At 37.9% G+C, this 15,447-nt stretch overlaps 1 protein-coding gene across 1 annotated transcript in view; it reads right to left on the minus strand.

Annotated features, from left to right (window-relative positions):
• LOC126481579 (probable 2-oxoglutarate dehydrogenase E1 component DHKTD1 homolog, mitochondrial) overlaps window positions 1–15,447 on the minus strand; it is a 335,870-nt gene that overhangs the window by 95,664 nt on the left and 224,759 nt on the right. Inside the window, exon 13 of the mRNA XM_050105438.1 lies at window positions 2,520–2,659. Within this exon, the coding sequence (XP_049961395.1) occupies window positions 2,520–2,659 (140 nt within the window). The remainder of the gene's footprint in view (window positions 1–2,519; window positions 2,660–15,447) is intronic.

Raw genomic sequence — 15,447 nt, forward strand, 5'->3', positions numbered from 1 at the left:
TATTAGACTATGTAGACAGTACCACATGGAACCTACAGGTTCTGACCATGATAAATTCTTGTTCAGCATTACACCTAGAACATGGTACAGTTTGAGGTGCAAGGTGATTGTCCTCATATGATACTTCAAGTATATCCTGTATAGATTGTTTTGCGGTAAAGTGAATGATTTGTGTCTTTGTTAGATTTAGTTTCAGACCATTATTTCTCACCCAGCTCTCAATTTCAGGCAAAATGACATCCAACTCATTGAATTTTCACTAAAACCATATGCTTGTAGCTTACAAAGTAGTGGTTTGTGGTCTACTGTGTCAAAGACTTTAGTTAGGCCACAAAAGATGCTCGATGAATTCATTTTACTGCCTAAATTGGCTACTACTTTGTGTAATAAGTTCATTGATGGCTTGCATAGTATGGTGCCCCGTTTGGAAACCATGGTGATTGTTCTGGATAATATTATGCAGATTATTATAGTTAACTATCTGGTTATGTGCAACTCTCTCAAATATTTTGGAAAATATGAATGACAATGAGATTGGTTGAGAATTACCTACTTCATCATGTCTGTCTTTTTTATAAATGGGTCATATTTCAGCATACTTCAGCCTATCAGGAAACCACCCTTCCTCAAAAGATTGACTGATTATAAGACAGAGCAGGTATTCAATACTATGGGTGACTGCCTTTATTATTTTTGTAGGAATTTCATGCCAACCTACAGAATTTAAATTCAAGAACTTTATGACATCAGCTACTTAAGAATAGTATATATGGGTGAATTTGAATTTAGTGGAGATACATAAAGTGGAAACAGGATACAGACTTGTAGATGAAAGTTCATTGGTTTTACATGGATTTGTGGAGTGCCTGTTAAAAACTTCACAGATCTGTGTAAGGTCCAAAACAGTCTCATCTGCCACTACTAATTCAAGTTTTGGTTGTCTGCCTTTTTTGATACCTGATTCACTCTTTACAAATGACCACATTGACTTAGACTTGTTTTTATCATTATGAATATAATAGAGGGAAACATTCCACGTGGGAAAAATATATCTAAAAACAAAGATGATGTGATTTACCAAACGAAAGCGCTGGCAGGTCGATAGACACACAAACATACACACAAAATTCAAGCTTTTGCAACCAACGGTTACTTCATCTGGAAAGAGGGAAGGAGAGGGAAAGACAAAAGGATGTGGGTTTTAAGGGAGAGGGTAAGGAGTCATTTCAGTCCTGGGAGTGGAAAGACTTACCTTGGGGGAAAAAGGACGGGTATACACTCGCACACACACCCATATCCAGCCGCACATACACAGACACAAGCAGACATTTTGTGTCTGTGTATGTGCGGCTGGATATGGGTGTGTGTGCGAGTGTATACCTGTCCTTTTTCCCCCTAAGGTAAGTCTTTCCACTCCCGGAATTGAAATGACTCCTTACCCTCTCCCTTAAAACCCACATCCTTTCGTCTTTCCCTCTCCTTCACTCTTTCCAGATGAAGCAACCGTTGGTTGCGAAAGCTTGAATTTTGTGTGTATGTTTGTGTTTGTTTGCGTGTCTATCGACCTGCCAGTGCTTTCGTTTGGTAAGTCACATCATCTTTGTTTTTAGATATGTTTTTATCATAAGAAATATAATTACTATTAGCCCATTTTTTGGCTTGTCTCACTACTTTATCAAAGATTTTTTTTATATTGCCTTACATAATTTAAGAATTCTGGGTCTGAATTGACTTTTGCCTCCATACGAAGTTCTCTTTTACTCACACTTGAAATCTGAATACTCCTTGTTATCCATGATCCCTTCTTAGGTGTGTCAGTTTTTATAGCCATAAAAGGAAAGCATTCATTGAATGCCATCAAGAAGGCCCCCAGAAAGTTGTTGAAATTTTCATTCACTGAGGACACAGCAGTAAACAGCGAAGTTTCGTTTTAGATGATTTATGCAACTAATCTGAATGAGTAATGAATGAAACTGATATACTGTGACAGCTGTATTTGTTGTGATCTATGGATTCATATGTGTTGGTGAAGTGAACAGACATGCAACATGATACAACACATGGAAAACAGAGAATTGGCTTCAACTGGTTGTTTGTAGAAGTATAAATAAATTCAGTGTGTTATGAATGTCTCCACAGATTAGGGTATGTAAATATTAGGGATGGAAAAGTACTCTAAGTAGATTTTGCAGTGTTGCTGTTAGTAGTTAATATCTATTCAGCATATCCTGAAAAGTAAAATCTTATTTGACTTTAAAGAAAGAAAGTAACTTTTTCACTGAAGTACAAAAAAAAGTGCAGAACAAAACACACCACAGGAAATAATGGTTAAGTCTTTTTGAAATACGAACTAGAAGAAACAGTGCAAAGTATCATTAAGTTGCTTAATCTGTTTTGTACCGGATTTTTGTGGCTTGCAGATTCTTGTATTGTTGAAGGTAACATAGCTTTCCTCAGAACATTGTTAAATAAAGGCTGCACAAATAAAAGTTTCAGCAATACATAGTAGAACTTCATACCTCAAGGTGTCCCTCCTGCCCCTCCACTAAATCATTCAGTGGAATGTACATTTCATTTGTTGACTGGTCTACCAACATCACATGCCGATGTGAAAATGTACCTCTACCCACATCCTGTCCACTAATGCGAACATTGTATCCTGCAAGTAAATATATGAATTGTCATACATTGTCACTGCATACAAATTACAATTGTTTTAATGCTACTGTACCTGAAGTATACCCTGTAAGGAATTCAGTATAATAAATAAAATGTAATTTTCATCTGCAACACAGTTTTCAAGCACAAATGTGTAGGTGGGAAAAAGGCAAATATCTCAGTCCAGCATAGAGACAACAGTGATTCAAACAGAATTTTCTTATTGCTGTGTTAGCACATGTTTTGTAACAGAATATGTCAGGTGTCAACTTAATCTGTGGACTGGTATTATTTATACAGAATTTTTAAAACACGCATTTTGTGTATGTTGCTTCACATTGACAAACTCGAACACTGCACATTCTCAAAATCCAAGCAAATAAATAATGGTGTATTCAAATATACCATAACTTTCTTGCAGGTGATTCACATGATTAATGTCCCAAATCTCCAAACACAGATTAGAAATTTGAGAAAACACACAAAATGGTTTTGGATCATACAAGTTATATCAAATAGCTACATCATGACTAATCAAAAGAAAGAGGTAGAAGGCAGAATTCATCTGCCACAAAAGTGTGGCCAATATCTTCTGGGATGGGAAACAGATGTCTGCCTATTGAAGAACTTATGGAGTGTAAAACAATGAGTGATGAATGCTATGCAAATCAACTGTATCGTCTGGATTAAGAAATAAGCAAGGAGAGGCATAGCAAAATGTATAAAAGAAAATTAAAATTAAATAAACAAAATAAATTATGTTCCATCAGAGCAATGCTTGTTTCCCCAGAGGCGTTTAAGACAGTGGGATAACTGAGGGATTTTAAATACTATTTATTGGAACATCCACCTTGTCTACAAGATATGGGCCCTTCTGACTTCCAACAAATTGTACATCTTAAGAAATTTATTACTGAAAAACTCTTTGAGTCTCATGAAAGGTTTATGGCAGCTATAGACAGGTATTTGCAGACTTTTAGAACTGCGCTTGAAGAATGGATTGTACTCACTGTAAAAATATTGGAAGAAGTAGAGCTACAGAAAAGGGGACTACATTGAAAAATAAATGCATTTTTATGTAGAAAGACAATATTTCAATCCAAAGCCTACACATTTTTTACTTGTCCTTATACATCACACATGAATGACCAGTGTTGCTTATGGTAATTTGATAAGGTTCACAATGTGCAGCTTTGTTCCTAATATGAACCGTGCGTCTCTGATGTTAAGTTCTGTGGAAATCTTTAATGGATTCTTCAATATTCCTGTAACCAACTATGGGTGTGATACCCTACATTTCTACCATATGCTCAAAGCTATAAGAGACACCTAAATGGCTCAGATTGCATTACATACATACCATGTATATGTCAGTGCTGATGTCTGAGTGCGGGATTCAAATGCCTGTCACTTCAGATGAAATTATTTGCGACCAGCTATAGAATCATTTGCAAAAAAGTGTCAAAACAGTATGTGTTTCTGAAAAGTAGTGAAGTTCACATAAGCTGTCCAAAATGACAAATTGACAACAGAGATATTTGGGATAAATCTAATTGTTCACTAAAAGAACAACATGTGTGTGACTGGAGGTAGCGTGTTAATTTTCAATCCATGTGTGACAAAACAAGCTGGGATATTTTTTTTCCCCTCTTGTTTTGCCATCTGTTTACTTAAATTCTTTTTTTCATTTTTGAACTAATTGCCATTAACATACATGAGTATAATCTGTATTTCATAAAAGAGAAAGGTTTTATAGAATTTAACACCAGTAATTAACATTTTTGTCAAAAGTATTGTTTGCATAACTATATATGTTAATTTCATTATTTAAACAAATAATTCAGCCTAACCCTTGTAGTAGAAGGAACTTTTCTTCCCCTCTTGTTTTGCAATCTGTTTACTTAAATTCTTTTTTTTAATTTTTGAACTAATTGCCATTAACATAAGTGAGTATAATCTGTATTTTCATAAAAGAGAAAGGTTTTAAAGAATTTAACACCAGTAATTAACATTTTTGTCAAAAGTATTGTTTGCATAACTATATATGTTAATTTCATTATTTAAACAAATAATTCAGCCTAACCCTTGTAGTAGAAGGAACTTTTCTTCCCCTCTTGTTTTGCAATCTGTTTACTTAAATTCTTTTTTTAATTTTTGAACTAATTGCCATTAACATAAGTGAGTATAATCTGTATTTTCATAAAAGAGAAAGGTTTAGGGAATTTAACACCAGTAATTAACATTTTTGTCAAAAGTATTGTTTGCATAACTATATATGTTAATTTCATTATTTAAACAAATAATTCAGCCTAACCCTTGTAGTAGAAGGAACTGTTAAAAGGAATGAATTTTTTGATGTGTTCAGTCAATTGAATGAGTTAAGTTTTAACTGTAATTTTTGTAAGTTTAACTTCGAACAATGTGTAGTTTCAGTACCTGTTATTGTGAAGGTATATAAGGGCCCAATTTTGCTCCTGAGACAGTCAATCCATGGCCCAGTTTCAGACGAGGAGCCTACGTTGGTCAGAACAATAACAATGCTTCAACTTAACTGTGAAATAAGTGTTACACAATTAGGTCATGTGTTAAAAACAAGGGAAGTGTCTGCTCCTTGAACTGTGAACTTTGTGGTTAGGTTTTTACTGCTCATAGATGTTCAACAGGAAACTACTGTAGCAGTATTTGGAGGTTTGCATGCACACTATTAATGAGGCTTATCGAAAGTTAAACAACAGTGCACTGGCCATATAACTGTGTATTATTAGGAGGTTGTGAACAGTGAAATTAAAGTACGATGAAACACAACTGTGCACCTGTCAGCTACATTACTTACAGTAGTCAGTGTTGGAATCCACAACCCATTTTTCAGCCAGTGTAGCAATGCAGTATGTCGACACTGAGGACAACAAACGAAGAAACAAAGTAGGTGAATTGCCACACACAGAGGCAGAAATTTTGTTTGGACTGAAATGTTTAAGGCATTGTTAACTAGTAATGATAGACACTGTCACGACAGCAGTAATGTTGTATGGAACTGGTGTCCATTAGCTCTTAAGGACAGCTTTGCCTAAACATTTATCTAGTTATTGTGTTTCCTACATGGCTGTCCATTCAGCACATCTTATACTTGGCAAGTCATATGTCTCATATAAATAATCCCATTCGTTAATTTGTATGTTTTTGGTTCCTGGTCCATTTCAGTTCTATTAGAGGCCTGGAGAGGAAAAAAAGGATTGACTAATTTTGAATGTTTTTCAGTGAAGTGGCACTGTCCAGAAGGCAAGACATTTCAGCAAACCAACTTGTCATCTTCAGATGTTCCTAATGACTAGTTGTTTTCAGCTGGGCACCAGCTCTGAGTGCAGACTTGGTGTGGTCATTGGGGAAGTGTGAAAACGGGGGCTTGATTCAGGGTCCGCAGTCACGTTGCGGCCAGCAGCGGATGCAGGTCTCTGCTGGTGTGACATTAATGTATCCTTATCTTCTTCAGTTGCCATGACATGAGCAGATTTACAGAAAGATTTCTGCTGCACTTTGACCATGCTCAAGGCTATGTCCCAGGCCTGACTTAATTGAAAGCCAATGTCTTTATTTATTAGTTCACCATATAGTTGACTCTCTACAACCTCTGTTAGGGTACACTCCCAGGTTTGGATTGTTGCAACAACTTGGTGCTGTCCATGGGACATGCGGCGCTTTACCCCAGCAGACTTTGTCAGCTGTTCATTGTCAGTGCGGTGTTTATGTTCAGTGTACCTATCCTGTTACATCCAGATAGTCTGACCTATATACATTTTTATGCAATGGCAAGGGATGTGGTAGACTCCAGGTTTCTGCAGTTCTTCGGTCATCCTCGACTGATTCCAACAAGCCTTTCATCTTAGTTGGTGGGTGAAAATGCACTTACTATTACATTTACAGAGTATTCTTTTGAGTTTTGATAACGAGTTTCTGATGTATGGGATAGCTGTCACATGAATAGGTTTTCCTTCATCCTCAGTAGGCTGTGGTCTTGGCTTCTTCTGTCTTACGGTACTCTGCATCTGGCAGTTGCTGTAACTGTTTGTACAGAACATAGCTTGTAGGTGCTGCAGTTTGGCTGCTAGACTATCATGTTCCGTCTGTACAAACAACCATATGGAGTAATTATGGGCTGCCTGCTATCACTAATGGTGGCCAATATGTTCATGGAGGCACATTAAGTAGTAGTCCTGGAGTCAACAGTCTACAAGCCCTCATGCTTTTATTTTTTATGTAGGTGATACATTCATAATCAGTATGGATAACATCACTTACAAGACTTCCTTCAATGCTTAAACCACTTCTCCAGAACATCCAATTCATGATGGAAGTAGAAGAAAAAATTAACTTCCATATTTGGATGTGCTCATCAAGTGATTACCACATGGCACACTGGGATACAGTTTCTACCATAATGCACACATGTACAGATTTGTACTTGCATGTCTCCAGCTGTCATGCCCCTTCACGATGAGAAGGTGTCCTAAACACACTAGTCCACAGAGTACACAAAATCTTGGACCATGGCAGCCTAGTAGCCAAACTGCAGCACCTACAGGTCATGTTCTGTACAAACGGTTCCAATAACTCTCAGAAGCTGAGACCACAACCTACTGAGGATAAAGAGAAACCTGTTGCAATGGTGATTATGCAACATGTTGGGAACATATCAGCGATAATCAGAAGACTACTCTGAAAAAATAGTATCAAGTGCATGTTCCACCACCAGCCAAGACAAAAGTCTTGTTGAGATTAGTCAGGAATGACCTAGGACTCTGGACACTGGGAGACTACTGCATCTCTTGCCAGTGTGGGAAAAAGTATATAGGTGAGGCTATCCAAACAGTGTAGGAGAGATGCACTGAGCATAAACCTCACACAGACAATGAACAGCTGACAAAGTCTGCTGTGACAGAGCACTGCATCCTCCACGGACATTCAATGAATTACAATGGCATCAAATTGTTTCAAAGATCCATCAAGGCAACCCCCTCTAGGACTGTATTCTAAAAGTGTCTGTAGAGATTTAAGTACTTAATGAACTACAAAAATAAAGACAGCGACTTTCAATTAAGAAAGGCCTGGGACCAGTCTCAAGCATGATCAAAGAACAGTGGCAATCTATGTGAAAAATCTGTTCCCATCATGGTAATTGAAGAAGATGAGGGTGCATAGTCATCATACTGGCAGAGACCTGCATTCAGTACCTGCTGCAATGTGACTGAGGCCCCTGATGTTGAGGCCACTGATGTCAAGGCCTCTGATGTTGTAATTGCTCGCCATTGTACCAGGTTCATAGCCAGAGCCAGCTGGCTGGAAGCTCTGGGTGAGGAGAGGTGATATAAAGGCAGCACCCCACAGAAAAAAATCAGTCATCAGGGAACATCTGAAGATCACAAGAACTTAGTCTGCTGAAATATCTTCCCTGCTGGCCAATGCCATTTGGCTGCATTCCTGAGAAATATTCAATATTATACTACACGAGAGAAACTTAAAACTATACAGTGTCCACAAACATTTTGTTAGTGCATGGGGTGCCCCTGCAACTTTCAGAGAGACAAGCAGATATGGAAGGAGGATATTATGATCATGGTTGATATCTAAGCATTTCTTTGTGGAATTGCATGAGTGTAACTGCACATACAGGGTAATCAAATGGAGGTATACTCCTGTGGGAGAATTCTTCTTATTTTTTGTTTAATTGAGGAAGAAATGAGTGTCACACTACAGCATTGAAATGCATTGTCACTGAATACATTAGATGTGCCAGTTATACCGACACTCAGAATAAAGACAAACAAAAATGTATGAGGGTGGTTCAAAAAGTTCTCGGAATGACCACAAGAGGTCAGTGCTGTCGCAACAAGTTGTTCACGTGATATTCATTGGATTGTTGCCTGTAAACACATGCCATGTCAGTGCACTTGGAAAAGAGGTGGGCTGGTGATGTGGCTCTGTTGTTGTTCCCGCATAGTGATTTGCGAAGATGGAAAAAAATCAAGATTTGAGCAGTGATTTAGTACTTCATAAAGAAAGGTATAAAAGCAGAGGTCAATCATGCCGATTTCCAGAATACACTGGCGGACTCTGCTCCTTCATATTCAACCATTGCCAAGTAGACAAATAAATTTAAATTTGGTCAGTAGAGCTTAGATGATGATCCATGCAGTGTTCGGCCAAGATGTGTCACTACACCACAAATCACTGCAGAAGTGCACAAATTGGTCATGGAGGGTCATCCATTGAAAGTGCATGAAATTTCTCACGCTTGCCAGATGTCATGTGAAAGGGTATATCACATTTTAATTGAAGAATTAGAAATGAAAAAATTATCTGCAAGATGGGTGCCATGACTCTTGACGTGCACACGCACTCACTCATTTGCCGTCACCATGGCAAAATTACATGAACTAAGGTATGAATTCTTGCCACATCTGCCTTATTCACCTGATATGGCTCCATCAGACTTCCATCTCTTCCTAAAACCGAAAATTTTTCTTGGTGGATGAAGATTCACTTCAAACGGAGAATTGATAGCTGGAGTTGATGACTATTTTGCAGGCCTGGAGGAAATTCATTTTTGAGATGGGATCAAGACACTGGAACATCATTGGACCAAGTGCATTAATCTACAAGGATACTACATTGAGAAATAAAAAATGTTTTAGTGCTGTAAGTATTTTTATTCTATTCTGTTCTGAGAACTTTTCAAACCATCCCTATAAATTACAGATTCACCACCAAGCGCCAGTATATACTGAATAAAATTATCACTATCATGGGTCCACTGCACAAAAAATAAATGTAAAGTAGCCAGGATTGTTATTAATAAATTCAATAAAGAAAACAGTACCCTATTGACTGGGATACTCTCAATGAATATTTTGTAAATAGTGCCAGACCCACCACTCCACTCAGTGTGTGTGTGTGTGTGTGTGTGTGTGTGTGTGTGTGTGTGTGTGTGTGTGTGTGTGTGTGTGTGTTTGTGTGTGTATGTACTCTATCGCTTTAAAGGATTATTTAATTTGTTTATTTATTTATTTACTTGTGTGTGTGTATACCTGTACCTGTACTCTTAAGTTTCTACCATTCGGTTATTGGTTTCCTTTAATCCTAAATTTTTTCCACTTCCATTTCGTATTTTATACATCTTATTCATTCATTCATCATGTCCCATAGATCCCATAAATAAGGAGACCCTTCAGTATTGCAGAATGACCCAAGGTATGCATTACCAAAAAGCAACTAAATTACAGAAACCTAATTTGTACACCATACTGACAATAAATGATCACTATACTGGCCAATGTTGTTTATGCTTATGCCAGATCCTAGTAAATTAAAACAAAAGTTGCCACTGATCTAGTTATATTAAGTAACTGATGTTTATCTTCCATTAGTAACCTATTATTTATCAGATTATATCAGAATTTTTCAAACAGCATAGTTAAATACATCTCTAAATACACAGTCATCACTACAGTATGTGAGTAATTGTTATTCAGCTTTAGAATGAACACTGATACTTACTATATAGTGGCCAGAGGCAGTAGTCATGCATGTGTGAGCTGTGCTTGTGTGAATGTTCGTATGTTTTCTACTTCAGAAGAAGGTCTTTTGGCTGAAAGTCCACATATACAGCAGTGTTTTACTTGAAGCTGTCTCTGACTCAATGTCTCCTCTATTTTGGTGAGCAGCAATCTGTCCTTTTCATAATATATTCTTTGTATATATTATCTGAATATCTGGACTCGAGGACTGAAAATTTCTGTTAATTATGTAGTAAGTACAAGTATTCATAATAATGCTGTGTTTCACATTGTTAAATATGTGAATACAGTGGTTCATGAGGTATGATTAATTTTTTTAATTGGTTGTGATTTCTAATTTCTCACTTTATGTTGGATGGAGGTTCATTCATTACCTTTGCCCCATATTTTATGACTTCACTCAAAATCCTAGACAAGTCTACATGGACTTTTTTTGGGTCTTGTATTGAAATTATTAAGACTGCAGTTCAGCTGTAACTGATTTTTACTGTTGGCAACAAAAACCATCAGTAAATGCACTGTGGAGTGAGTGTAAGAACTGGGCAATCCTTAAAGAGGCCACTACAAAAATTTCTTGTTATCTAATAAACACAATATTCTTACTGTTTGCTCCTTATGAGGAAATTATAGATTTGTTGATTAATATATCATGTAGAGTCCACCATTGTCACTTAGAGTTGGGACAAACCTAGTTTGGCCCATTTGTTTGAACTATGAGTGTTGCCACTGTGTGCTGCAATTTGGATTGTGTCTTATATCTGGGTGGTTGCATGGCGTGGAGCAGTTGCTCATCACTGAAGCAAGAGTAGAGCCAACACAGACTTGATTGTGATGACCTGCCTGTGTGTGGAATGTTACATCTACACCTACATATACATATATACTCCACTAGCCATCAAGTGGTGTGTGGCGGAGGGCACAATTTGTGCCAAAGTCCTTTTTCCCCCCCTTCTGTTCCACTTGCAGATCACACGAGGGAAAAACGACTGTCTGAACCCCTTAGTACGAGCTCTAATTTCCCTTATCTTTGAATGGTGATCATTGCGTGATTTGAAAGTTGGTGGTAATAATATGTACTCTACATCCTCGGTGAAGACTGGATTTCAGAATTTAGTGAGCAGCCCCTTCCGTTTAGTGCGCCGTCTACCTGCAAGTGTGTCCCACTTCAAACTTTCTATGAGATTTTTAATGCTCTCATGATTGCTAAATGTACCAGTCATGAATCTTGCCGCTCATCTTTGGACCTTCTCCATCTCTTGAATCAGACCCAAGTGGTAAGGATATTATACAGACGAACAATACTCTAAGACTGGATGAACTAATGTATTGTAAGCTATTTCATTTGTTGAAGGACTGCCTCGCTTCAGGATTCTACCAATAAATTGCAATCTAGAGTTCCCCTTACCCGTTACTTGTATAATCTAATCATTCCATTTGAGATCATTTCAAATAGTCACATCCAGATACTTGATGGATGTTACCGCTTCCAAAGATTGGGCATTTATTTTGTACTCGTGGATTAATGGGGATTTTTGCATTGATATATGCAGTAGGTTATACTTACTAATATTAAGAGATAGCTGTCAGTCATTACACCACACATTAATTTTCTGCAAATCCTCATTGATTTGTTCACAACTTTTGTGTGATACTGCTTTCCCATAGGCTACAGCATCATCGGCAAACAGACAAATTCTGCTGTCAATACCATCAACCAGATAGTTTATGTAAATCGTAAAAAGCAGCGGACCTATTACGCTGCCCTGGGGCACACCTGAAGTTACACTTTTTTCTGTTGAAGTCACTCTGTTCAGGATGACATACTGCTCCCTGTCTGTTAGGAAACTTTCTATCCAACCACATATGTCATCAGATAGACCGTAAGCATGTACTTTTTGGAGCAAGCGACAGTGCAGAACTGAGTTGAACGCCTTTTGAAAGTCGAGAAATATGGCATCAACCTGGGAGCTGGTATCTAGAGCCTGTTGTATATCATGCACAAAGAGGGCCAGCTGTGTCTCACATGACTGCTGTTTCCTAAAACTGTGCTGGTTTCTGAAGATGAGCTTCTCAGAGACTAGAAAGGTCATTATGGCTGAAAACAAAATACGTTTCATGATTCAACAACAAATCAATGTCAGTGAAATTGGCCAGTAATTTTGTGCATCCAATTCTCTACCCTTTTTATAGATTGCTATGATCTGGGCCTTCTTCCAGTCCCATGGAACTTTCCACTGTTCCAATTATCTCTGATACATGATGGATAAGAATGGTGCTATATTTGTAGAATAATCAACATATAATCTTACGGGGATATCGTCTGGGCCAGATGCCTTTCTGGCATCTAAGGATCTTAGCTGTTTTACAATCCCAGATACACTAAACACTATGTCAGCTATCCTTGAGTTTGTTCGATAATCGAAAGGGGGAATGGTGCTGCAGTCCTCTACCATAAATGAGTTTTTGAAAGCTAGGTTTAGAATTTCGGCTTTCTGTTTAATATCATTAGTTACATTATCCATACTGTCAACAACAGAAGGTATTGAATTATTTGTAGCATTCATAGATTTTATGTATGACCAAACTTTTTTGGGGTTATTTTTAGAATCTGCAGATAAAATATTGCTTGCAAATTTGTTAAAGGAATCTCTCATTGTCCTTCTGACAGCTGCTTTCATTTCGCATAATTTCTGTTTGTCAACAGGGCAGTGACTATGTTTAAAATGACTGTGCAAAATTCTGTGATTTCTCAGCATCTTCCTAATATGTTTGTTGCACCAAGGTGGACCCTTTCCCTCCCCTTATATTTTTGCTAGGCACATACTTCTCTAGCACATGGAGGACAATACCTCTAAATTCTGACCAAAGATGCTCAATATCTTTGTGTCCCGCAGTGATTGCTTAGAGCTGACAATGAAGGTATTCATTAATGACACTTTTATTTGCTGTCCCAAACAAGAAAACTCGACACTGTTTCTTTGGTTTTTTTGCGACTTCCACTGACATAGAAGCCACAACAACATTATGGTCACTAATAACTTCTTCTAGATTAACTTCCTCAGAAAGATCAGGTCTGTTTGTTGCCAAGATATCTAATACATTCCCATGTTGAGTTGGGTTTCTAGCCAATTGCTCAAGGTTGTAAGTTGAGAGTGCTCCTAGAATAACTTCACACAAGTCTTTGCTTCTGCCCCCTGTGATAAACATGTAATTTTCCCAGTCAATGGATGCCAGATTAAAGTCTCCACCTATAACTAATGGATAATTTGGATATTTATTTCCTATGTACTCAAGACTTTCCCTGAAATATTCTGCAACATTTGTTGTGGATGCTGGTGGTCTATAAAAACAACCTAACACAATGGTCAATCTTTGTCTGATTGACAGCCTTATCCAGACCATTTCACAGTCCGACCCAGTATTGATCTCAACTGCATTTAAACAGCTTTTAACTGCAGTGAACACACCAACTCCCATAGCATCAGTCCAATCCTTCCTAAACATGATCCAATCCAAGTTCAAAATTTCACTACTTTTTATGTCTGGTTTCAACCAGCTTTCGGTACCTAATACAATATTATAATTAATATGTTACTGTTTGGTGTGGATGGGGTTGGCATAGCTGAAGGTCAATGGCCTTGTGGCAGAGGTTAATAATATCACTGTCATCAGTGTATGCAACTGCATGGATTGCATTGACTGCTAGTGGGTATGGCAGTTTACCATGCAGAGAATGTATTCGTGGTGGTCATCGTGTCTAGTATATCTGTGTATTGCTGTTGCTGCAGGATTGCAAAAAGTCTGTGAACCAGGTCCAACTAGCATTCCAATGTTTTGTTTTTATCTGAGATCATTGCCATTTGTAGTTCTGGTGGTAGTTTGAGGGGCCATGATGTCTGGCATGAGACATAAAGGGGCAGGTGTATGGAGATGTCGTCAAAGCTGGCATTCCATTGCTGGGTGTGCCCTTGTAAACCACCTGTTACAAATGATGCTCTGATGTTTTCTCACGAAAACACGAGTGAAGCAATGCCCCTTTGGTTGTATCATACTTACTGTCTGCCAGTGGTGCTAACATGACATCACTGATAATGTGAGCATGATTTCTTATGTTGCTCAATACAGAGATGAATTTGACTTATTTTTGAAGATGCCTTGGCTTTGTAGGATGTAGTCATTTGTTTCAAACCAGGTTGCTGGATGTTACCACTGGAATGGTGGTAGCTCAGGACGAGAACTTTGTTGTGTATATGCTCCTTAAAAAACTGTTGTTGGTGTTCTGGGCCATGTGCTCTGAGGGAGATGGCAGTTGAAACATCTTCTCACATGGCTCAGCCAGCTGGACCCTGCTTGAGGTTATGAACAGATTCAGCTGGGTTGTGCCTGACATGGACAAATCAATAAAACCAAGTGAGGGGGGCTACCGTGTAGACCTGAAGTTGTTGACAGCATATTGACCTGTCAGTTCCAGGAAGCATTGAAGTTGCCACCAAAATCTGTGAAGAAGTTGGAAGTCATTACACATTCTTGGGGCACACATGCATAATTGTTGTAGTCCATAGTATGACATGTAAGGAAGTCACTTTCCAGTTTCACACATAACATAGACTGGTCCATGTAACAAACAAAATTATGTGGATCACCAAGATAGTGACTTTCTCATACCTGTTGTTCAAAAGAGCAGCAACTGTAGTATGACCCCATTGTTGTAGTGAAAGCAATCAGATGAAGTACACTGATTAAGTTATAGTAGCTGCTGTTGCTCCTGTGGACTCACCACTGTGTGAATTCTTGGTTGGAATGTTTATAGTGAAATGCAGAGAGCAGATGAATGGAAATCATACACAATATATTGCTTAATATGGAGATACAAGATGTGTGTATATGCTATAATAGCACACACCAGACTCATAACATCAGAGATACTCTTCTCATGCTGCAAGAAAGCAAGCATGCATGGAGAGGTGCATGAAGGACTGATTTTTCCTCATCACTTGGCCAAGATCAGGACAATAGAACCTAGCATATGCCGCAAGCTGCTAACAAAGAGATTGTAGCATAAAATTCTACAGAATTAAAATATTAACTATTGCTTCAAAACATGGGAAGATTGTGTAAGACTATGAAAAGGTCAAATATTGTGAATCTATGCATAGTTCACTAATCAGTTCCTTTGAAAATCTACTTTTTGTTAAATTCCAAGAGGTGCATAATATTA

This window comes from Schistocerca serialis, chromosome 5 (assembly GCF_023864345.2).
Source record: "Schistocerca serialis cubense isolate TAMUIC-IGC-003099 chromosome 5, iqSchSeri2.2, whole genome shotgun sequence".
Taxonomy (NCBI): Eukaryota; Metazoa; Arthropoda; class Insecta; order Orthoptera; family Acrididae; genus Schistocerca; species Schistocerca serialis.